General features: G+C 34.9%; 1 protein-coding gene across 1 annotated transcript; it reads left to right on the top strand.

Moving 5' to 3' along the window:
• Nucleotides 1-4,163: 4,163 nt before the first annotated feature.
• On the top strand, nt 4,164-24,666 carry slc2a15b (solute carrier family 2 member 15b). Its single transcript, XM_056475679.1, has 12 exons — nt 4,164-4,319; nt 7,317-7,415; nt 9,381-9,541; nt 10,005-10,129; nt 11,995-12,140; nt 12,307-12,439; nt 19,605-19,792; nt 19,889-19,999; nt 20,664-20,765; nt 21,419-21,494; nt 22,272-22,399; nt 23,652-24,666. The coding sequence occupies exons 1-12, from the start codon at nt 4,278-4,280 to the stop codon at nt 23,910-23,912; spliced, it is 1,572 nt and encodes a 523-aa protein (XP_056331654.1). The 5' UTR covers nt 4,164-4,277; the 3' UTR covers nt 23,913-24,666.
• The last annotated feature ends 1,593 nt before the right edge of the window (nt 24,667-26,259 follow it).

The raw sequence follows: 26,259 nt of genomic DNA, 5'->3' as shown, positions 1-26,259 counted from the left end.
TGTAGAACAGACAGTAACAGAACTAGAAGAATTAATTGCTGGTTTCCTGTCCTTAACCTATAGCATGTGACTAAAAACCCAAACAGTTCACTTTAAGCTTCATGCAAAGATTTGGAGTTTTGACGCTACTCAAAAGGGATAGTTTACTCAAAAAAATGAAAAATCTGTGATCATTTATTTATTTTCCTTCGGTTATTACACTTATACACTCTCACATTCACACTCTCACACACGAAAGCCAACTTAATGTAGTTTATTTAATTCACCTATAGTGCATGTCATTGGACTGTGGTGAAAACCGGAGCACCTGGAGGAAATGCAAACACGGGGAGAAAATGTATCTGCACACAGAAATACCAACTGGACCAACCAGGACTCAAAACAGCAACCTTCTTGCTGTGTGGCAACAGTGTTAACCGCCACTGTGCCACCCTATCATCATTTACTCATCTTTCATTTGTTTCAAATGTGCTGACTTCCATATTTTTGTTCCTACTATAGATGTCATGGGTGTTTTTTTCCAACATTCTTCAAAGTATCTTGTTTTGTAGTCAACAGAATAAAAAGAGGAGGTAGTAAACAAACGGTAAGGAAATTTCCCCTTTTTGTGTCAACTATACTTTTAAAACTTGATTATATGGTTAACATTTGATAAATCAATAAAATAAAACACGTTCAACTGTCTGTTCACACAAATATCTAATCAGCCAATTAAATGGCAGTAACCCAAGACATTTAAGCATATATTTTTATGGTCAGCAGAATCAGGAAGAAATGCGATTTCCATTTCATTCAAAATATTTTCTTGGAAAAAAAGGTAGGTTATTGGGCTTTTGTGACCAAAAATGGCAATACGCCATTATGCTAATGCACAACCTGATCTGACATGAAAGTGAAGACATTGGTTAAAAAAATTGTTGCTGGAGGATGAGGGAGCTCTCGACTTTCATTTCTCAGGAGATTAGAATGACCAACACAATCTTACAGCAGTTCATAACTTTTTAATTTAGTGGCTAATTTGTGTGAATTCATACAATCTTATTCATACAATTTAGTTAGATTTGCTTATCCTCCAATGATAGTTGGGTTTAGGGGTGGGGTTGGGTGCCTTGCCTCCTTTTGAAAATCATACATTTTCGTATGAGTGAACTCGATGAATTTGTACGTATTAGCCACTAACCTGACAAAACATACAATAGTTACGTTTCCTTGTGAGAACAGGCTGGAATGATAGTTGTGAATGATTAGTGTGAACTAACCCTTTAAATATCCACCTTTTACAACTAAGGTTTAGCAAAAGAGCTTCTCTCAACATGTCAAAGTCAAAACTGGAAGCAGATGAGCTACAGCAGCAGAAGAGACACCAGTGCCACTCCCTTAAGATAAAAACAGGAATAAAAATGGAAGATATTAGCCTGGTCGAGTCTCGATTTCTAGGACATTTGGACGGTAGGTCAGAATTTGTCATAAACAACATGAAAGCATGGATCTGCATGCATTACATTAATTGTTGCAGCTGCTGATTGTGGTATAATAGTGTGAGAATAATTTTCTGGAACACTTTGGGTCATTGTAGTAGTAAATGAGCATAGTTTTACACTCAACTTAATTATTTAATGTTCAATCTACCAAATTTTTTTAAAAACAATTCAGTTTTAACTTAAACAATTTGTGTCACGACAACATGAAGGAATTTAGTTTACAGTGTTGAATGAAGACATTTTCACAGTCAGTCTTACCATGCCCATCGCTTTATAACCACAGTGTACCCATATTGTGATGGCTACTTTCAGCATGATACACACCATTACAAACTCAAATCATCTCAAACTGGTTTCTTAAACATTATGAAGAGTTCACTATTCTCAAATGGCCTTCAAATTCATCAGATCTTATTCATTTAGAGCATCTTACAGAAGATTCACATCATGGGTGTATGGCCACAAATATGCAGCAACTGTGTGATGCTTTAAAAAAAACCTTTGTCAAGGAGAATTTATAAAAAGACAAAAAAGGGTACAGTAAGCTGCAAATATGTAAAGTGACTGGTATGTTATTTGGTGTCTTTCCTTCAAAGTTCACAGTTAGGTTAATCTGTTGAGGTAATTCTATAGTTGCTTTAGTAATACAACAACTATAGTAATAAAAATGCCCTAATACTGTACTGTTTTCTACAACTATATTACATTACAACACACCACAGTTTGCTGCAGTAAAAACTGAAGTATATGACATATGAATGTGGGCCACTTTAGGCAGCTATGAGGCACTGGTGGTCTTCCTTTGGCCCAGACAAAATGAATGTGAGCCTGAAGTGGCCCACCTGTACAATGGAAAAGGGGGGCCAAAGATTCAAATTCATATATGGGCCATTTAAGGCAAAGATTTGGCACTTTTGGCAAAATGAAATCTGAATGTGAGCCTAATATGGCCCATGTTGAAAATATCAAATTTGGCCCAAATTATCAAAGAAAAATGTGGGCCACAGTTGGCAAAATATGGCATAGTCATTTAAGGGAAATCTAAAGTGGCTCACACGTGTAAGTGAAAATGTGGCCCAGTTATCCTAAGAACAAATGTGGGCCACTTTTGGCAAATATTTGGCACAGTTAGCTCTGGCTAATGTGGCTGTAAGCCCAAAGCTACCCAGAGAAGATATGGCAAATGTGGTTATCTTAAAACATATGTGGGCCACATAGACTAAAGTCACCATCATGGAGAAAAGTGTTTGCCTTAGTTGGGCTCATAGCCCTGAACCTCTTAATGTGCATTATCTTTTAGGCTGCTGTAACTTTTAGGAACTTTGCTTGAAAAGTTTATTAATTACAGCAAACAAGTCAAGTAAAAAAAAAAAAAAAAAAAAAAAAAAATACAATTAAGTGAGGCACAACCTGTGATGAAGTAATATAACTCACTGATGTTAACCAAGTTTAATCCATTATTAGAAGTATCTTAATATCATGCTTGTACATGGCACAGACTTACAAAGGTTTATAAGCCAAATAAATTCTATGGTTCAACTGCTGCTCACAGAGACATCAATAATCAGCGTATGAACCTTAACAACGGTGAAAATTAACATAATGAACAAAACTCACAAACATCACAAACAGGATACTAAAAGTGTTAAAATCAACAACGTCAACATAAACAGCAGAATCAAAAGCAAATAATGAAAACGGTAGCATCAATAAGCTATAGAATGTATTCATACTGCAATGCAAGCTGGGATTTTTGTACTTTGCCACACCCAGCAAGTGTAAGGTGTAGGCCAGATCTGGACCATAATAAAGGAAATTATGGCTAATATGTGGTGTTGCTTTTTCTTATTTGTGGTCCAGATTTGACAAACAGGTGCAGACCACCCTAGAGCCATCATTCCATTCAGTATGTGGTCCAGATGTAAGTGTCTGGTGTGGGCCGGATCTGGGCCAGAATAAAAGCAAACTGTGGCCCAGAATAGGATCAGTTCTGGTTCATTTAGTTGAATTCTGGCTGATATGTGATATTGCTATGGCTTAATTGTGGCCCAGATCTCGCAAACAAGAGCGGACCCCCCAATTGCCATCATTCCATGCGGTAATGGGGCTGGATGTAATTGTCTGGTGTAGGCCGAATTTGAGCCACATGAATTTTGCTAGCTGGGTATGATGCAGCATTAATGAAAAAATACTATAGCCTATGGTAAAATATGCTTAACTGTAATATGGTTCAAAAGCAGTATAGTATACACTATAAATGACTATAGTATTTTACATGTAGACATAGAACATTTAATGAACAAAGTATTTGTACCTCCCAATCCCCAACCATAATTCACACACACACACACGCACGCGCATACACGCACACACACAGTTCAACAAATAAACACTTTCTTTAAAAAGTGTAGTCTATATGGTTGTTTGAACATATCCTTCCGTCCTTCCATATTGGGCAGGTTGTCATCTGAACTGCAGTTAATTTGAACAAAGAGTTAAATCACGAGGGTTGTTAACGTGACAGCGTCAGTCTCACAGCTTGACCCTTTAAAAAGATGAAAAATGTGTGAAGGAGGAGCTTTATTTGACAGCAAACCATGATTGGCTGAACATCATACACTCTCCCGCCTACCTATTAAATGGAGAAATGTGCAAAATTGAGTCATAAATCAGCACGCCTCCTTTCTGAAAATAACTTGCGCTGGGATGCCGCCGGTATAAGGTTTTTAAGGGGAAAAACAATAGTCTCTCTCATTCGAGTTTTAGAGTCAAAGAGCCGCTTGCTTTAGCTCATAGATGGCGGAGGAGGTTTTGATAGATCCAGGGAAAACTAGAGGGGTGAGTTGGTTTAATTTAATTGTATTATTAATGCTGGTTGTAGTAGTTGCAGTTATTGGTTCGTGCAAATGATGTATAGTATTTGATTAAGTCTGCTGACGCGGGAGATATGAGAGGGAGAAAATATTTAGAGTATTATAAAACATGATGGTTTCCCTAGATGAAAAGGCTCTCTCACGTGTCATGAGGCGTCTGTGATTCCTTCGCATTTGCTGGGAGAAGTTGCCATTATTTTTTTCAACAAAGAAAACTTGTTTGCTAAGACTTGTTTACTTGGTGAACCTCTTCAAAAACACATTTAAACAGAAATCTAAACCCATGTTGTGACGTGCACTGGGGCCAAAGTGTATTTTTAGAGAACCTAATGTTGTTTCATTTTGACAGATTGCATGTTTTTGGATTTATTTCTTTATTTACTGTGTTTATTTGTTCTCTAAAATAGAAATAGGAAATAATTATTGGTAGTAAGTGTCTCATGAACTTGTGTATTTCCACCCTGCTGAGAAGAAGCACAACAAGCAGCTTTAGGTGTTAAACAACATTAAATAACATAGCCTTTTCCTTCATTTACAGTACTTATAGTTGTTTTATTTTGACATATAGCATATTTCGCTAAATGTTTATCAAGCTGCTGTCTACCTATAGGAAGCTCTTTGGGAATAATTTGCACTAAAACTACAAATAACAATAATAATGGTAAGAGAGAGGGAGAGGGGGTAATGGCTTATCACTGTAATGGCAAATATGCTGTAATATTGTTGTTGATTTTTGTATGTGGGAGCAACCCATAACCCTACCCAAACCTGTTACCCACAGTAGTTCTCAGCCACATTTCTGGAGGACCATTTTGCATTTCTCTGTCATCCAACACGGCTTAATCAGATAATCAACTTATTAGAAGAAACTTCAAGACCTTAAATGGGTGCCATTGTAATGTGTGACAAATGTTTGAATAAGCTGTTTTGTAAAAGCTTTTATGAGGATACTGGAGCAGAATACTGGAACATTTACCATTTACCATATAGAGACCAAAACAAATTTAGAGCAGAATCACAGCATAAAATGAGTGATTCTGAGCTCTTGGTTGAAATGTCTTGCTCCTTATTATTTTTCTAAGTTTCACTCTGGAGAAAATGAATGGGATTTTTCTTCCAGAAATTTATTGCATCTTGTGAACGTCTTGTGCCTGATGTAGAGAAAGATCTTTTTCTGAGAACCCTGTGTTCTCTGCTTTGGTCCTGTGACAAGGGGGCTTTTGCCCCACCTATAGTAGTTTCAAGTAGACTATGTTTAAAGTCATTAAAAATGAAGCTGCAATAACCTTTTCATAACTTATTGTGACATCAAAAATGGCTTCATGAACAAGATGAGAAAATACAGAATAAGGTCAAAAAAATGTTGTCAGTTGCATTAATGCTTGCTCATGTTCTCAGCAATGCTGGTTATTGTAGTATTTTTCCCAATGGAGATTTTGTGGGGAGTTGGGGAGTTGTGCTAAAGCATAATAATGCGTTAATCAAGTAGGAGGTGAGTGAAATACAAAAATTTGACAAGATGAAGGTACAAGATTATGTAGTTATGCATTAAGAATTGCAACACAATTAAAAATGTCAGAAATGTGTGGGGATAGATAGATAGATAGATAGATAGATAGATAGATAGATAGATAGATAGATAGATAGATAGATGCAAACAGATAAATATCTTTAAATACTGCAATATTCCATCAGAAACTGAAATTCTTTCCACCATTTTTTAGTTTTCAGATTTCCACTCATACAACTGTTTTATAAATTACAGTACAACGACTAAAATGTGAACTAAAGTCACTTTGTTAACCTGTAGAGTTAATTTTTCATTACCAAAAACAGAGCAGAAATTAAGGTCCCATAAAGCAATTCAAAAGCTCCAATGTTTAATCCAATTTTCATCCAAATAAGATCCAATTTTTTGGCAATTGTTTATGAAATTACTCTGAAATTGTAGCTTGATAAGTCAATATCTTTATTGACAAACTACTCTTTGATAGCTACATTACAAGTTACCTCCTAAAAGTAGCTAGTTACCTTGATGCTACTTTTTCATAAAGATTTATATGTGAATAAATGTTAATATTAATTAAAATATTCGGTACTTAAAACAGTACAATACAATACATTTACGATGTTTCAAAATTTCTCAAATTTCTGAAGTCAAAGTACAAAACTGCAACAAATGAAGCATTACAGCTAAATAATTAACTTGGATTAAGCACATGGTACCATATTGCTTGGTGACTAGCTACTCTGCTAAATGCTGAAAAAAAAATAGCTAGCTTCTGGAAAAGCTACATTGTGTCATGACAAGTAGCTGAGCTGTTAAGCTACTATGTAGCTAAGCTAGTAGCAGAGCAACTTGTAACTAGCTATTCCCCAAGATTGTTTTTTACATTAAATCTATCCCACAGAACTGCTTTCACACATTTAGCAGGTGCTGATATAGTGTTTAATTTGGTGCATGTGCAGGGTAATTTCTGTAACTCAGTTTGCTGCAAGGAGCACTCATGCCAGATCTACTCAAGTCCACTTCTACGCTAATGTGGTCACATGCTTAATGGACCAGTGCCAGACTTTAATACTTAAGAGCCAGTTTACAGTTTATAAACATTATAACATTAATGCTTAGTGTGGTGTTGATAGGACCTATAGGAAAATCTACATTTTTGTACATTGTTTGCAATGTGTAAAATATAACAAATCCACACACACACTGCCTGTACAGTAGCCAACAGGGTTTAACACACAAAGCTGCTTATAATGCTCATATGAGATTTAAAGAAAGGTTTGTTTATATTTTTGTTGTTTTCAAGACCAGCTTCTTTATGACAGTGCTTCATGTTATAAACAATTGCTTAAAAATGTGCCAAACTGCTTAGGAAATGTAAAAGCCTAAAACTTATTATGTTGTTAATAATTACAATTTAAATGACACATAGTTGTCTGTCACTTGTTTCTTCAGCATCTAACCTCATCCCTGTTGGCAGTAGCATTTCTGTCTTCTTTCGGGAGCTCCATGCTCTATGGTTATAACCTGGCTGTGGTTAATTCACCCTCACAGGTGAGTAACTATATCATATCATAGACATTTTTTAAAATGCAGCTGTAATAATTACTCACAGTTTGTTCTTTTATTTATTTTTTTAAAATCCAAACTATGACTGATTTGAATAGTGGCATGAAAGCTCTAAAGAAGGCAAAACAGTCCAGACTTGATTACAGTGGAGGCTTGAAATGTTACATGCTTGTGCCAACAAGTCACGAGTCCAGACTAGAATTATCAGAGTGTATTAAAACTGCAACCTATGTAAAGAAAAATGGAAATGAGAAGCTAAACATTTAGCCTGAATTCTCATTTAGAGATAATTTGCACATTTACTCACCCTCACATGGTTCCAAACGTTTACAAGTTTCTTTATTCTGCTGAATGCAAAAGAAGATGTAAACCAGTAATTGTTGACCAATGGTGGATGAAGTACACAAATTAGTTACTTTGAGTAAAATAATAATAAATTATTACTCCAGCAGAAGTTTAATATCAGCCTCGTTTAACAAAGTGTGGTTTATTTATAAACTAGTTTCAAGAGCATCACGTGCTTATGATCAACACGGCTGGCTCCTTATTAGCTCCGTTATCTGACCCATTAGATGATTACGGAAGCATTATAAATAACCAGAGTTTTTCACTCCAGTTATCTTTGTCTTGAAGCTTTCCCCCCCCTCCACCCCTACTTCCTCCCCCTTTTTCCGATAGGGTGACACGGTGGCCCAGTGGCTAGCACTAATGCCTCACAGCAAGAACGCCGCTGGTCCAACCTCCTATCGGGCTGGTTGGTGTTTCTGTGCAGAGTTTACATGTTCTCCCCGTGTTCGCGTGGGTTTCCCCCGGGTACCCCAGTTTCCTCCCACAGTCCAAAAACATAAACCACAGCCAATCGACTAAACAAAATTATCACCGAATACAACCCTAGTTTACACTTCTCACGCGGCAACAAGCAGGGGAGTTCTCGAGACCTACCTGAGCTCGAACTCCCCTCTCGCGCTTCTAACGGGAGGGAGCCCCAGGCTCGAGGATATTACGAGCTCTCTCCCGGGACAGCATGCCAAATACGCTTTATTGATTATCAGCTAAGTGTGAACTCTTGAAATATTACTTGAGTCAAAACTTAAATTGCGAAAGTACAGTTTAATTTATTTAAATAGTTAAAGTACTTACTGATGAATGTTATTTTGCAAGAAATATTAATTACTTAAATTTAAAGTAACAATGTAACACATGCAAACATTGATAATTTATAATAATTAAAGTAAAAACATGAAACCACATTCTCGTTGAATTACCTATGTGTTAGTTTGTAAAATCTATGATACTGATGATTCACTCTGAATGAAACATTGGAATCAGTGATTGTTGACTCATGAACAGATTTCAGTACAGTTCACAAATCAAATGTTCAAAGCAATTTGTGAACTGATTTAACAGGTTCATTAATAAAATTCAGCTTTTTCATGACTTGAACACCAATGTCTCATCTCTAAGCAGGTGGGACTTTCTTTTCTTCACAATAACCTTTTGCCTTTAGCTTCATTCACTAAATGTGGAGTAAAAAGTATTATATTTTGTTTTGAAATGTAGTAAAAGTAAAAGTTCCTAAAGTAAATATACCAACTAGACATACTATATTATCTGTAATAAAAGAACAGATAATTAAAATATGTACTCAAGTACAACACTGAGGTTAACAAAATACTTAGCCACTGGCCAACACTGCCATTAACAACCATTTTAGGAAAAACAAATACTACAGAAGTCAATGGTTTCCAGCTTTCAAAATACACTCTACTGTGTTCAACAGAAGTAAGAAATTCAAACAGGTTTGGAGCAAATGAAGGGTGTGTAAATGATGACAGGATTGTCAGTATGTGATTTATGTTATTAGACAATGCAGAAAAGACAAGATAGTAGAAATGTATATTAATGTTAAGCTACACAGGGCTTTTTTTCTTGTATTTGTTCTTCTCGTAGTACATAAAGGACTTTTTTAATCAAACCATTGTGAGGCGGCATGGGTCAGGAGTGGATGAAGAGACTCTCACGCTTATGTATTCATTCACTGTGTCTATATTTGCCATTGGAGGGTTGGTGGGCTCCCTGACAGTGAGGATGCAGGTCACCAGATTTGGGAGGTAGAGTATGCTGTTTATACACACATTCTTTCCTATTTTCCCAACTTTTTATTCTGCTTTAAAATGTTTTGTTCATTTTTATTTCTGTTGCACTTTTTACAATGTAAATTGTGTCAAAGCAGCTTACATAGATGGAGTTGTAGTAAGTGATAGATGTAGTAAGTTAAAACTGCTTCATTTCATTTGTCAGAGTTGATGTTCAATTCAGTGTAATTCAGTTCAGTGTAATGTAAATGTCACTATTGAAAGGCCAAATACTAAAGAGCAACACCACCAACGTGCAGCCCCACTAGTTCAACCCAATTAAGCCAGTGGTGACAGTGGTAAGGAACAAACCTCACCAATTGACGAAAGTAAAGAAAAAAAAATCTAGAGAGAAACCAGGATCAGCTGAATACGATAATTTCTCCTCTGGCCAAATGTCTTGCTGATTGAATGCTTTGTGTGTTTTTGTGATTTGTAGGAAAGGGACACTGGTACACAGCACAGTTCTGGTGTTTATCGCTGGAGTTCTGATGGGCTTCAGCCGGTTATGTGGATCTCCAGAGATGATCATTGTTGGGCGCTTCATTACAGGGATACATTCAGGTCATTGACTATAGAAGAAATGACAGTTCTGTCATCGTTTACTGTTTCTCGTATACATCGCCTATAGGCGCTTCATTCCACTGACCCCTAGCTGAAGGAAAATGAATGAATATTGCCTAAAGAAAATCATCATATACTTTTGAAATAATTACTTTATTTAACATGCAGCCTGAAATCAAATCACATTCCAAATAACTTTTCTTGCCTTTGAAAAGTTTTTGTAGCCTTCTCCCAGTTTGTGCCTTTCTAACTTTATCCCGAAGGTCTTTTAAAAACAACGTGTAATGTGGGTATAGGTCGTAGATTTACACTGAATATGATGATTTTCAATAGGCACTTTATAAACACACATGTACACACCGGCTACTTTATTAGGTACACCTTACTAGTACTGGGTTGGACTCCTTTTGCCTTCAGAACTGCCTTAATTCCTTCTGGGAATAGATTCAAAAAGGTACTGGAAATATTCCTTAGAATTTTGGTACATATTGACATGAAGGCATCATGCAGTTGCTTAGATTTGTCGGCTGCAGATCCATGATGCTAATCTCCCATTCCACCACATCCCAAAGGTGCTCTATTAGATTGAATCCGGGTGAATGTGGAGGCCATTTGAGTTCAGTGAACTCACTGTCATGTTCAAGTAACCAGTCTGAGATGATTCGCGCTTTGACATGGCACATTATCCTGCTGGAAGTAGCCATCAGAAGAGGGGTACACTGTGGTCATAAAGGGATGGAAAATGGTCAGCAACAATACTCAGGTAGGCTGTGGCGTTGACACGATGCTCAGCTGGTACTAATGGGCCCAAAGTGTGCCAAGAAAATATCCCCCACACCATTACATTACCACCACCAGCCTGAACCATTGATACAAGGCAGGATAGATCCACACTTTCATGTTGTTGATGCCAAATTCAGACTCTACCATGCAAATGTCGCAGAAGAAATTGAGACTTATCAGACCAGGCAATGTTTTTCCAATCTTCTATTGTACAATTTTGGTGAGCCTGTGTGAATTGAAGCCTCAGTTTCCTGTTCTTAGCTGACAATAGTGGTACCCGGTGTGGTCTTCTGCTGCTGTAGCTCATCCACCTCAAAGTTCAACGTGTTGTGCGTTCAGAGAAGCTCTTCTGCATACCTCGGTTGTAACAAGTGGTTATTTGAGTTACTGTTGCTTTTCTATCAGCTCGAACCAGTCTGGCCATTCTCCTCTGACCTCTGGCATCAGCAAGGCATTTGCACCCACAGAACTGCCGCTCACTGGAGATTGTCGCTTTTTCGGACCGTTCTTTGTAAACACAAGAAATGGTTGTGAGTAAAAATCCCAGGAGATCAGCAGTTTCTGACCAGCTCGTCTGGCACCAACAACCATGCCATGTTCAAAGTCATTTACATCATCTTTCTTCCCCATTCTGATGCTCAGTTTGAACTGCAGCAGATCGTCTTGACCATGTCTACATGCCTAACTGCATTGAGTTGCTGCCATGTGATTAGCTGATTAGACATTTGCGTTAATGGGCAGTTGGACAGGTGTACCTAATAAAGTGGCCGGTGAGTGTACATACAGTGCTCAGAATAAATAAAACAGTTAAAAAAAACTAAATGAAAATTGTATGATCATTTAGTTATCCTTCGCTTGTTGCATGCCTGCAATGAATTTTTAAATTATTTTTAATAGAGACCATTTTAGTGTATTAACTTTAGTTTTGGTCCTTCCTTTCTTCCTCCTTTCTTTAAAAAACTTCCTAGGTGTACTAATACTGTTAGGAAATTATCTCCTTAGATTTGTTATGTTTTCTGTAATATTCATTTTGTGCATTTAGTCCCTGTACTGATATGTGCTCCTCTGCTGTGCTATTGTAGGAATAGCTCTCAGCGTGGTGCCCATGTATCTGGGAGAAATTGCTCCAAAGAATCTCCGGGGGTTTCTAGGACTCGTGCCCAGCATCTTCATTTGTATTGGAGTGTTTATTGCACAGATTCTGGGACTCCATGAGCTCTTGGGCAAGGTTGGTTACATTTTCTAACACTGCATTTTGTCTCTAATACACATACATTTATTGAAATATTTAGAACTTTTGTTGTGCTAACATCATTTGTCTTTTTAAACAGTTTCGTTACAACTTTAATGTTGTCAGGTTAATCTTGTCATTATCATTCTGTTGTTTCGCACAGGAAGAGCACTGGCCTTTATTCTTCTCTTTGGTCGTGGTTCCTACATTTATACAGCTCATGTTATTGCCGTGGTTCCCGGAGAGTCCACGATACCTGTTGATAGAAAAGAGGAACATCCATGCCACTATCACAGGTAAAACTATAGTTCACCATAAAATTTATATTATGGCTGCATACAGAACTTCTCCATATACCCACCAAGCAATCTATCTAAAGATACCTCTTGCTTAAAAAAAAAAAAAGGCAAAATTTGGACTCTAAAACTAATTGACTTCTAACTATAGCCAAAAAAATAAACTAGTCATCAGATAGACATACTTCTGCTATGTATTCGTTCATTCATTCATTTCTGTGCATTTGATGACTTGTCTGTTTTTTTGGACAATTGGTAGTCGTCTGTTAGATTTTCATTTTGTTTTATCCAGACTTTTAGGTTTAGACACCTATTAGATTTTTTAGTAGCAGCTAAGGATTAAGTTTAATTCATTTTTCATAAAACTGCAGGCTAAAAAGTATCCTGATTGTTCGTTTGGAAACTTTCAATTTGACAATTGCTGCTACTCCAAAAAAATGATTTTCTTAATTTTAATTTTGTTTCTAATCCAAATATTTAAAAAGTCTTAAGTCAAGAAGCATTTTCTAGATGAGCAAAATATATTGTCTTGTTTTCAGAAATAATATATCAAAATTAAGTGAGTTTTTCCTTAAAACAAGCTAAATAATTTGGCAATGGGTTAAGCAAACTAATCCTAATCTCATAATTGGATTAAAAATAGAGTTTTGATTTTTGAAACAAATTTTCAGTTAAAAATATTTACTGAAGAGTTCATTACAGTTTAGTGTTTCTTTTTCTGATGGGAAAAAAATAATTATGCCTAAACTATATTTAAGTTTGCATTTAAGATGACTGGAACCATAAAACGTATGGCAGTCTTCTCAAACTTAGCAATGCAGCCCTAACAGAAATCTATTTTAACCTATACAGAAATTTAATTTCTTAAGATAAAAAAACATAAGATAACTAATAATAATCAAATTACGTGATAATTGCTTTTTTGTATTTCTAAATTTTGCATTTCTGATTCATTCATACTGACGTGAAGACTTACATATTTAAACTTGTCTTTTGCTTTAAAATTCACAGACACTATAGTTTATATTTAGGCTGCATGATGTTGGAAAAATCTGACATTGCGAAATTTTGTTTTTCTGTGATTTTTTTTTTATTTTTATATTGTGATATGAATGTTATTACACCAGATGAATTTGAATAGCTCTATTTGGAAACATTTCATGCATTTAGCTAGATTTGTATGATCAAATCTTTTTCATCGTTTGCATAATTTCTAATAAATTACAAGCATATATAAATACAACAGAGCAAAGATAAAAGGGAACTAAGCTGTGCTTTATGGTTTTCTGAAGAGTCTAATAGTATTCAGGTACAGAAATTAAGCAATCCAACATAAAATAAGATGGTCATCATTGTATAAATTAAATAAAAAAAGAAATAATATCTATATCTTTTAATCTTTAATAAATAATCTAAACCTGCTATGTGACTATTGCGGATACACACATTGCGCAAGTTATATATTTGCAGACTTAGTCCATAAAACAATTTGTACAGCATTACTACTCATTTATACGTCCAAAATTATTCCACTAATCTGTGCTGGAAGTGTGAACTTTTAAATTGTCTTTCGCAGTTTACTTTCTCTGTTTTTTTTTCCCGACAACATTCTACAGTTATTATAATATTTAAATAAGTGTTTAGGAAACTCATTTTTGAAATTTGTGAACAAATGCAAATGTCCAGAAACTGAAATGAGATTTAAATAAGAATCAATTTCCCATATTTATGCACACCAAATTTACAATCACTTTTGAGATTCTGAAGTGAGATACGATGGGCGCTTTACTTTCCCGTGTGACTGTGGGAGAGGATTTTGAAACACAGTGGTCACATGTGGTCAGCATGTCACATGTAGTCACACGTGGTCAAGTCACAGGATGTAGTACGTATGGATTACATTCATACCAAACATGTTCATTCAATGTAGAATGTACTTATTAGCAATCCCAAAGTCATTCTTTTTTTTCAAAAAAAACAATTACTCCGAGAGTATTAAATCTGTGATTTCCAGTGTGTCTTTAATTTAGTTTCTTCTGGAATACTAAAGATCTACTGCAAATAATAATATTTTAACTTACACAAAGTTGTTGTTTTACTTGAGTAATATGTTGCCTGGAATTTGTGATGATACTTTTTTGTGGTTTTGTGTCTATGGGGCTTTTTTGTCTTAAAAAATGTTTAACCTCCATTCATTGTAAGTAATTGCATGAAAAACAGTGACCACTGCATCCTCTGATGCGTCAAGTTTAAAACGAATAAAGAGACGACAACAACCAAACTATTTTAAATCGTCCTCCATGGAAAGAATGACTATTCAAAAAGAAATCTGCATGTTTCCTCTTCGCTGCATTAAGGCTCAATGAATTGTGTTGGCAGGATTAGTGGTCAGACGAAGAGACTTTCATAAGCTATTACTGCCTTTACTGTGATCACAAAGCTTCAGAAGCCACTACTACAAAGGCCTATCAGTCTTTCAGCAGCTACCAGGCAGGAACACTCTCGACAGTAAAGAATGTGAGACAGGATTAGAGGAGAGCAGCAGCAGACAAATCAATCCATTTTCATAGTTTTTTTTTTCATGTCGCTTTCTTATTAAAAATGAAACTAAGCATTGGGTGGCAATGTTGAGTTGCAAGTTTAAGCATACTTTAAGTTGTACCAGATGAATGAGATAAATTATTAAACAGTCACAAATCAAAGCCTAGTATTAACCCTTCTAATGCTGCATGATAGAAGAAATAAAAGTGGTTACTTTTTCCAAGTGTTTTTCTTTGCACTACAATGTATTGCACTTCTACATATTGGAGTCTACACTAGATATACATCCAAGAGTCTTATTCAATTCATATTCATCAATTTCTGTTTGTAAAATTTATTCAGAATTTGAAGTAGACTGAATTGAAGTTGCAGAAGTATAATAATTCTGTTTTTATTGTTTTGTTGTGATTCTCTAGTGTTCAAGCGTGATGTGACTCATTATTCCTTAATAGTCTAGGTCCATTTTATATAACCTTCTGAGAACTAGGAATAGGCATTTGTACTATTGGAGTGGGCATTATTCATTCATTCATTCATTCATTCATTCAGCCATTTTCTTTTCTGCTTAGTCCCTTTATTAATTTGGTGTTGCTACAGCGGAATAAACTGCCAACTTATCCAGCATATGTTTTATGCAGAGGAGGAGTGGGCATTATATCTTGGTGAATTTCTCTGAGAAAGTACATGTCATGCTTAAGTTTAAGGGCCCTATATCACACACCCATCGCAATAAGGCGCAATACATGTTTGGCACGATTTGTTGCTATAATTAGACCAGTGCTACCCTAGTTTTCCTGCTTTGCGCTATGTTGTTTAAATAGCAAATCCATTTCTGCTACTTTGTGGACTCATGGGTGTTCTGGTCTATAAAGGAGGTTTGTTAAGGTGCATTGTTGGCACGTTGCTATTCTGGGAAACTGAAATAGACCACGCCATTGACCAACTAAAAGCTGGTCTAACGTCCAGTGCAGAGCACATTACTTATGCACCTATGCAGGCTCAAACGCTTAATACACAAAGGATCTACAGCAATACACAAATATCTTTACATATGAAAAAGGATTAAAATAAGGATTAAAATCTTACAAAAATTATTATTTACTACATAGATATAAAAACACTAGCTCCATGCTTTTAGTTTATTTATGACAATTTGCATGTTTATTATAATGTTGTTGTTGTTGTTGTTATTAATATTATTATTATTAGTTGTGGTGGTGGTAGTAGTAGTAGAAGTAGTATTTTTTTATATGCATATTTATTCATTTTCTTTTCAGCTTAGTCCCTTTATTAATCTGGGGTCGCCACAGTGGAATGAACCACCAGCATAACACCAACTTATCCAGCATATGTTTTACGCAGCAGATGCCCTTTCAGCTGAAACCCATCACTGGAAAACACACATACACTGTCATTCACACACACTACGGACAATTTAATTTAGCCTGCCCAGTTCACCTGTAGCGCATGTCTTTGGACTTGTGGGGGAAACCGGAGTACCCGGAGGAAACCCACATGAACACGGGAAGAACTTGCAAACTCATGCATATTTGTATTTGTTTTAATTAAAAAAAGTTTAGATTTGTCCATCTGTCAGCTTTTGGAGACGTATTCATCACTATGCAGGACACAAGAATAGGATGTGTGTTTGGGTATAACTCTGTTTTTTGACCACACTTCATTATTATTGTTCATTTATTCGTTTGCTGGAAATTAGAACTGAATTTAGAAATAGTTTTGAAACAAATCTTTGCGCTTAACAAACTAAATTAAATATGTAGACTAATGGATGTCTTCAGTGGAGTACATACAGCGCCATTTCCTAATCCACAAAAGCAAAGGTGTAAAGTAAAAGTAAAGTAAAGAGGCCGAATGGAGGAGGCTCGTTCTTTATCCTCGCGCAGATGGTCTGTTTAACTGTTTTCTCACTAGTAAAGCATTCAGTTTTTTTCATTTAGTCATGTAAATAGTGCGATGGCATGATGCAACTGACTCTTAAAGGGAATGGGAGATGATACTCTGATTGGTTTAATGCATGTTATGCTCAAAACACCCATAACTCATTTATAGAATAAGCACAACCCTGTTAGACCATGTGCCAGGGCACAAACCATATTTTTCAGTTCTTATAATATTAACCCTCCTGTCGTGTTCACATTCCGCCCCTTACTTTAGTGTTCCCGGTCAAAAATGACCGGTCTGTTTTAACTGCTCTTATATTAGCACAAAAATAATTTTTCTCCACCAAATTTTTATTCAACATTCTTTAGCTGTGATGAATGTCTCAAAGTAGTGTTTAACATGAATATACAGAATTAGATATAAAATAACTGCAATGAAAATAAAATTAGGTGCTAAAAATATATTACAAAATGAACAATAGATGACAGAAAATCAATCAAAATACTTTGTTGTTAAACCTCTCTAAAATAATTATCACAGGCTCTGACCAAATAAATTTCATCTGAATGATTTATCAACCAGCAAAGCACAAACAAAATGCTTTCCTTTCCTGTGTTCTGAGTGATCGAATTTTCAGTCCTTCAAGTGTACTAGTATAGGGAATATTGACTAAGGGTATATACAGTAAGCATGGACACAGAACTAGCACTAGTTATACTTTGGTCATGTTTGAGTGAGATAATAATGGTCTAATAAATAACAAAATAATTGTTGCTAAGCTAAGCTACTCTGCAAGACTCCGAGATTGGCTGAACGTAGACTGGCAAAAAGAAAGAAAGAAAGAAAGAAAGAAAGAAAGAAAGAAAGAAAGAAAGAAAGAAAGAAAGAAAGAAAGAAAGAAAGAAAGAAAGAAAGAAAGAAAGAAAGAAAGGGAACAAGATACCTTCACTGTGCTTCTTTCCAGAGAGAGAAAAATAAATAAACAAAAATAATAAAATAAAGAAAGGAAACAAGATACCATTTACTGTGCTTCTTTCCAAAGAGAGAGAAATAAATAAATAAACAAAAAGAAGAAGAGAAAGAAAGAAAGACACACATAGATGAATTCACATAACAGACACTGTTTTATCAGGAAGTTATCAGGATCCAACACTTTCATGGCAATTAATAACTGATTGGTTTAGTAGCTAATCCATATGAATTTGTATGATCTCATTCATACAGTTTTGTACAATTTGCTTATCCCCAATGACGATTAGGTTTAGGGGTGGGGTTGGGTGCCATGCCTCCTTTTAAAAATCTTACAATTCTGTATGACTGAACTCATATGAATTAGCCACTAAACTGACAAAACGTAAAATAGTGATGTTTCTTTGTGAGATCAGGCTGGAGGATCAGCACATAAGCGCATAAAAGAGATGTGTGCAAAATAGAGAGAGACCTGCAAAATACACTGTTCAGTCTGAAATGAGTGAGTAAGTGAGTGACTCAGTTCAATGAAAGAGGTGATGATCACTTTTATATGTTTAAATGTATAGTGTGAAGGATATCATAAGGCCTTGAGGCAATCAGATGTAAAACACATTATTTATGAGTGATTTAAGATGTAAATCGGTCGGATTTGACCCGAACACGACAGGAAGGTTAAGTGTATTTGGACACGCCCTTAATGCTTTTGCGCCATGTGCTTTAGATCATTAAAATGAGCCCTAAATGTTCTGTACAGAACACATCTAGGGTTTTTTCGAAAACACAAAAGTTTCACTGTCTGCTTGTTAAGTCGTGACGTCTGGAATACTGTTTCCCGGTCCAAATCGATACACCTTTGATATGAGAAAATAGTTGTTTATGACCGCATTTTAGTCATATCACACATTAAAGTTAATTTTATGTAAAATCACAGTTTACACATCGGTCTCTGGGCTTGCTGCATTACAAATACCTAAATTTTTAAATCTCGTACGGATTAATCATTCACCTAAAAAATAACAATGTGCACTTGCAAAATAAACACTGACTTCCCATAGACTAATAAAATTGCTGACATTTTATAACAAAGTGTAATGTTCTTATGGAAAGTGATGATTTAGTATAATTACTGTTAAAATTTAGCACCTTTATTTAAAGTGTTTGTCATAAATCAACATCTCAGTAGAATAGTACGGGGTTCCAAATCAAAATATGACTTTAAGATGAAACTGGGCATTCATTCCATACAAGTCCACTGTTGTGGACAGCGGAGCTAAAGGCATGTTTATTACGCACTATAGGAGACACAAGAAGTGAATACAGGGAAATAAATTGTATTTCATTATTCCTATAAAAAGATACTATTATGAACATCCTGCCAATTATTACTACAATTACTAGATTTTATTTCATTTCAACATACAGTTAATACACTCTTATGGACATTTTCAAATGTTTCAAAAGCAAAATCAAATCATTCTGTTATATATTTGATAAAGTAGTTGAGAATCTTTAAACAAAGATTGGAATAAAAAAATCCTGGAAATTAAAAACAATTGGTTCAACTGCCAAAAACAAACCACTGATGTTCACTACAGTTTACATTTAAATAATATATGAAAACAATTTTATATTCAAAATTTCTTCTCATGCTCTTAACAATGTAATGACATGAAAAAAAAATCACTTTATATATATTTTTTCCTTGGTCTCAAGAGGATAATGACTTATTTTCTGATTCCTGTTTTTTCAGCACTTAAGTGGTATCGTGCTAAGGGTAACATCCAGGCTGAGGTGGAGGAGATGCAGGAGGAACAGCGCTCTTTATCCTCAGTGGAGACTGTGTCAGTCTTGCAGCTCTTCAGGGATCCGTCTGTTCGCTGGCAGCTTGTTACAGTCATTGTTGTCAATGCTGGGATGCAGCTGTCTGGAATCGATGCGGTGTGTGGCTCTCTGTTTCTGTTGAGGACAGTGACTATAAACAGACAAGAACATTATTTGAGATGATAAAATGCAACATCTGGTTTCCATTTCTAGATCTGGTTCTACACTAATGACATCTTTGAGAACGCTGGCATTCCTTTTAATCAGATTCAATACACAACTGTAGGCACTGGAGCCATAGAGGTCATCGCTGGGCTTATAGGGGTGAGAACTCAACAACTGATTCTAAATACCGAAAATATTGTATATTTTGTACTTAAAATTATACTTAATGTTAATGTTGGCTCTATGCAGCATTGTAAACACATAATATGGCTACCATTTTGCTTTAGTGTATACAGTATGCTGCCCTGGATCACATATCATAGATTTGTGGGAATAGCCAAAAATTCATTATATGAGTTCAAATTATTGATTTATATTTGATGACAAATTAATTAGTATATTAAGGATAAATATGGTCTTCCATGACTATTTGGAAATGTCTTCCTGTAAGAAAATCAAGACTTTTCTTAAACCTTTTTGTTAGTAATATGCAATGCTAACAACTTAATTTGTTCCACTTTTTAAAGGCAAGTTTCTCAGTATGTTGATTCTTTTTGAACCCTTAGATTTCAGATTTTCAAATAGCTTAATCTCTGAAAACCATTGTCCTATCATAACAAACCATACATTAATGGAAAGCTAATTATTCGGCTTTTATATTGCGTATAAATCTCAATTAGTGAAAATGGAAGTTTATGATTTGTTTTGTGGTCCAGGGTCAGATGCAGAGTAAAATGATCTATTCTGGAATGGCAAATTTATAACTGGCTTCTAACTAACACCGAGTAATTTATAATAACCAAATTCTCTGAATGTTGTCCAGTGTTTTGCTATCGAGCGAGTGGGTAGAAGACCCTTGATGATTGGTGGTTTCACTTTCATGGGTGTGTGCTGTGCTGGAATCACCTTCTCCCTCTTATTAGAGGTAATTAAACCACAGACACTCATACTAAGGATGTATGTACAATGAACCATACTGTGAAATGGTATAATGATCTCCCATAATATTTCAGATATGAATATTAGCATGCAATATATTGGTTTATTAGTGTATACTGTATATTTTAATACAATTTCTAGCTTCAGAATTTTACTCAAGCTAAAATTTTACTAATGTTTTGACAAGACTATTATGCTCCCCAAGAATGCATTTATTTGACCAAAAGACATCAATTTCCTGAAATATTGTTGTGATTTTTAGTTTAAAAATTTTTTTGTTTGTGATTTTTATTGTTATTTGCGAAGACAAAGCTAAAATTCCATTCATCCAGTCTTCAGTGTCGTCACATGATCCTTCAGAAATCATACTAATATGCTGATCTTATTCTTTTTTCACAAGTCTTTGAAGACTAGAATGTTTAGTAGAGCAGTGTTCAATTAAAATTTTTTATACACAACATAAATGGAAAAAATGTCTTTACGCTCACTTTTTTATTAATACATCCCTGCTAAATCTTTTAATTATTTGTTTATTTACTTTTAATATGAATAAAAATGTACTGACCTTACATTTTGGAATTTTTTAAATTGCATTGTATTTTGTTTCTATATTTCTGTGGTTCTTTTGTCTATGATTAGGCTCATATATCCTTCATGCGGTACATCAGTGTGGCCTGCGTGGTGGGAATCATCGCTGGATTCTGCATAGGGCCTGGTGAGGATCTAATAAACAGGAACTTCTCTATCATAGAGTATTCCTGCATTCTTGCATGTAACTATTAGTGCCTCTGTTATGCTTTATTCAGATACTGCCTTTCATGTAATGTAGCAGTTTGTTTAGAACCAGTTTTAAACTTCTAGTCTGTAATGCCAGCTTTATATCCTTCACAAACTTCTTTAACATCTATGGTCTTTATTGGCCAAATCATATCTACTGTGACCCGCTCATAAACACTGTAGATGTTGCTGAGGCTTGAAAGAGTTTGGTTTGCATTGTTAACACATTTTTCTGCTCATTGAAAGTAAATTGTAGCATGCATTTTTCAATCACCAATCACAACAGACTGGGCAATCATCTGACTAACCAATCAAAGCAGAGTATTTATATATACATTTATATATTATACATGCATACATACACACCTACATATATTTAAAACATTTTTTTTGACTGAGCTTGAACTTAAGCCTATTCTTGGACACTATAAAAAAAAAAAAATCCAACATTTTTTTTGTATATATATTTACTCTGACCTACATGGTGTACTAAAAAAATGTTGTCATTATGTACTGCAGCTAATTATGCTAATTCTAAAATGAAGCCACGATTTGCTGTCAACTAGCGCCACCTTCTGGGGAAATGTTATTGCAATGAAAAAAACTGCTGCGTAAATGTTACAACTTTTCAGAGTTGTTGCTTTTTTTATTAATTCTAATATATCTTATTAATATGACATTGATGCTATTATGTATTATGTTTGCTCCTGCACAGCTGGTGTCCCGTTCCTCATGACAGGAGAACTCTTTAAACAATCTCATCGACCCTCTGCCTACATTGTAGGAGGATCTCTCAACTGGATATCAAACTTCGCTGTAGGATTTGTCTTTCCTTTCCTTCAGGTGAGCCCCTTCTGCAGGAAGCTCTGTGTAGATTCAGAAAAAAAGAAGTTCATTTATTTATTGTAAACATTTTATTTTTTATTATTATTTTTAAAATTTATTATTAATTATTAAAAATTATGGTTAATTCCCAGGTTGAAATAAGATGTTTAGACATAGCAAATAATATAATGTATTCTGATACTAAAATTTGGCATATCAGTTGACTTTGCATGGCTATAATATTACAGGGGTAAATCATAAATGCTATTTTTATTTTCTGCAACATCAACAAACATAGTGAAATAGAAAAAGAAAACACAGTATCTATGAAAAAACATTGTATTTTGCAAAAACCCACATACTTTGATTATTTTTGACCCCTTTTGTTGATGTATTACCTCTGTTAGACTTCATAGTTGATTATTTTGTAAATTAATTATTAGTATTTTCAGTCATTTATTTTTTTTCTTGTTACTTTCTCTAATTTTTTTTTTATTTACCTATTTAATTCATTTATTTTTATGATTTAAAAATGTATTTACTCCCTACATCCTTAGGCTTTGTTCCTGGTTTATTAGGGGTCACCACAGCGGAATGAACCGGCAATTACGCTGGCATATGTTTTACATGGCAGATGCCCTTCCTGTGGCAGAATATATTTATTTATTTGACATTTCTGGACATTATTGTTTTGTTCAGTATTATCATTACCCATGTAACACTACCTTTTTAGCGTCAATGTGACAAATGTTTTGACAATTTGAAACCAGTATACCGTTTGTGGATGGGGGTTGTTAGTTTTCATTCATTCATTTTCCTTCGGATTAGTCCCTTTTGTTCATCAGGGGTCCCACAGCAGAATCGCTAACTTATCCAGCTTATGTTTTACACATCGGATGCCCTTCCAGCTGCAACCCCATACTGGGAAACACCCATTCACATTCACAAACCTACACTACAGCCAATTTAGTTTATTCAGTTGACCTACAGCGCATGTCTTTGGACTGTGGGGGAAACCGGAGCACCCGGAGGAAACCCACACCAACACAGGGAGAACACGCAAACTCCACACAGAAATGCTTGGAATGAATGGAATGCAGAAATTTTTGCTGTGAGGCAGTAGTGCTAACCACTGAGCCAGCATGCTGCCGTTGTTCGTTTTATCAAAGAATATCCTGATATTAATTGTAATGTTGAATCATACATAATCTTATGTAGACATACTTATAAAAGAATAAGATGTTTAATTCTAGATTTCCTTTATTTTTAGATGTCAGCCGGGGCGTTCTGTTACCTGGTGTTTTGTGGAGTGTGTGTCGGGGTGGCAGCCTACGTCTTCTTCATCATCCCTGAAACGAAGAACAAAACCTTCATGGAAATCAGTCAGCTATTTGCCTTAAGAAATGCTTGTGAAATTGAAAACCAGTCGCTGGTAACCAGTGGTCAACTCGCTCTCAAAAAGATGAATGGTTATGGAGCACTGGTGCATGTAGTAGATGTGGACAAAAAGGAGAAGGCAGAGACACAGTGATGAAAGAGGGGAGTATTGCTTCAATGAGGACCAGAATTGACTGCGTAGATACAGGCTCTAATTTAATATTTTATTTAAAAAAATAAATAAATAAGTGCAGACTGCTATGGGTGAATGCAATATAATTAGCTGACTGAACATGATCAAAAGTTGTTGTTAAAAAGATTAAATAAAGGATTGTCTTTTGATATATTGGACTATTGGAAAACAAGTAAAGTCATTTCTCTTTTTAGTGCTTAAAGTCAGTGTGAAATAAAAATGAACAATGTTTATTTTGCTAGCGCACACTGTTATTCTTCAGGTGAACTATTATGCAAGTTTATCCACTAAAAAATCAAAGTCTGGTAATTTGCGTTTGGAGTGGCAGTCCATTTTTGATGACTTCCGTTTGATCGCTTCAATCGTATTATTCTTAACCGTGCCCCTTTATCTATGACAGAATGAAGCCCCGCCCTCGCCTCGCCCCCATATTCAGTTTCAGTTGGAAGTTTATCAACATACTGAAATAAAAGTCTCAGCAACTTTAAGTTCATGGAGAGGCGTCTGGATGCACTTGCAGGCTGAACTGTATGCAATGCTTTTAATGCCCACCCCTAACCTTACACCTTGCAGTGACGTTACTAGCTTCACTGAGTGCATTGTGTCTGACATTGCATTTCTGAGATATGCAGTCTCAGCTTGCTAATCCAAGTCTGCATTCAGATACTATTGGGTTTATGCTGACTTTAAGTTAGCTAACATTTTAGTACAAGTAGCAGTTAGCTAACTGCTAACTAACAAACAAAGTCTAAGCACGAAGTAATGTTTGCATCATAATATTTTCTAAACATTCATATTAAAAATTGCTAGCATTATTGAAGGTGAGTTGATTGAGCAGAGAACCAAAAATAAAACCCAACAAGACTTTTTTTTTTTTTTTGGTCATTGTTGATATTTGAATATTACTGTTCAATTCAGGTTTTAGAAACGTGTCATCTTGTATTTATTTGTCTGTGTATGATGGATAAAACCCTGGTGCTGTTTTGACTTCTTTATACATTTTATAATTTTTTTAGTTTCAGATTTCAAAATCTATCATATGGATCAACACAATCTCATGAGCTTTCACAACATTTGGATTTAGTGGCTAGAGTTTTCTATTTTGGTCTGTTGCTCATACAAATTGTTACATGCTTTCAAAAGGCTACATGGTTTAGTCATATGACTAAACTTCTGTTCAAACGTTTGGAGTTGGAAAGATTTGTTTATGGTTTTTAAAGAAGGATTTGAAATTGTTCTGAAAGGCTGCATGTAATCAAAAATACAATTAGGTTTTGTAAGAAAAACCGAAATCATGTGTTTTTCCAGATGACTAGAATGTTTAAAAGAATGTCATTCACTTTAAATGGATATTTTTTGAAAGACATAATTTTATTATTTGACAAGCATAAAACACCCAATAACCCCGCGGTTTTGAAAATAAGTGAATACTTTCAAAGCGTTTTTTATTTTTATTTTTTGCAAATAATCTGGTATTTTGTGTTTATTTCCTTTTTCTTCTTTCCTTTAATGTTATAAAGCATAGTTCATGGAAAAATAACCAAAATCTGAGTGCACATAAACTTGGGTTATTTACTGTAATAATCAAAGAATGTATCAAGTGCTATTATTTGGTTTATATTCTGTTCATATTCTATTTGTTTTATAGATCTATATACTATAATAATATTAATAATAATATAATACGAAGAAGAAAATTATTCTTATATTATATATTATATTTTTATTATTTTTATTATTTTTTTTATAAAAATTGTTGTTGTTTTTATTATTATTTAAATTGAAGTATTTGTCCCTTAAATAGCTGTAAGCTTGATCCTAATGGATTGTATTTAACTTTCCTTAAAGGGATGGTTCACCCAAAACTCAAGTGGTTCCAAACATTTATTATTTATTTATTTCTTCTGTCAATCAATAAATAAGATTTTTTGAAGAAAGATGAAAACCTGTAACCATTGACTTCCATAGTAGAAAAAAAAAACAATCATGGAGATCAATGTTTACAGGTTTTCAGCATTTTTCAAAATGTCTTAAATGTTGAAACAAATAAAGGGTGAGTAATTTAGGACAGAATTTTTAGTTTTGGGTGAACTATCTCTTTAAGCCATGTTGGTTTTTATACTCTCCTATATTATTTATAAAATAGAGTAATAACTTACAATAGATCATTTATGAAAAGCAATAAACCAGTGATTTGGGCTCTGCACATTTTGTTTATCAGATAACAGAAACATACAAAATGTGTAGGTCCCCAGGACCAGCATCAAAACAACTACAATAAACTACACCAATGAATGTAAACTAACGT

Source organism: Danio aesculapii, chromosome 1, assembly GCF_903798145.1.
Source record: "Danio aesculapii chromosome 1, fDanAes4.1, whole genome shotgun sequence".
NCBI lineage: Eukaryota > Metazoa > Chordata > Actinopteri > Cypriniformes > Danionidae > Danio > Danio aesculapii.
The sequence above is the reverse complement of the archived record's forward strand: the minus strand, read 5'-3'. Positions and strand labels throughout refer to the sequence as shown.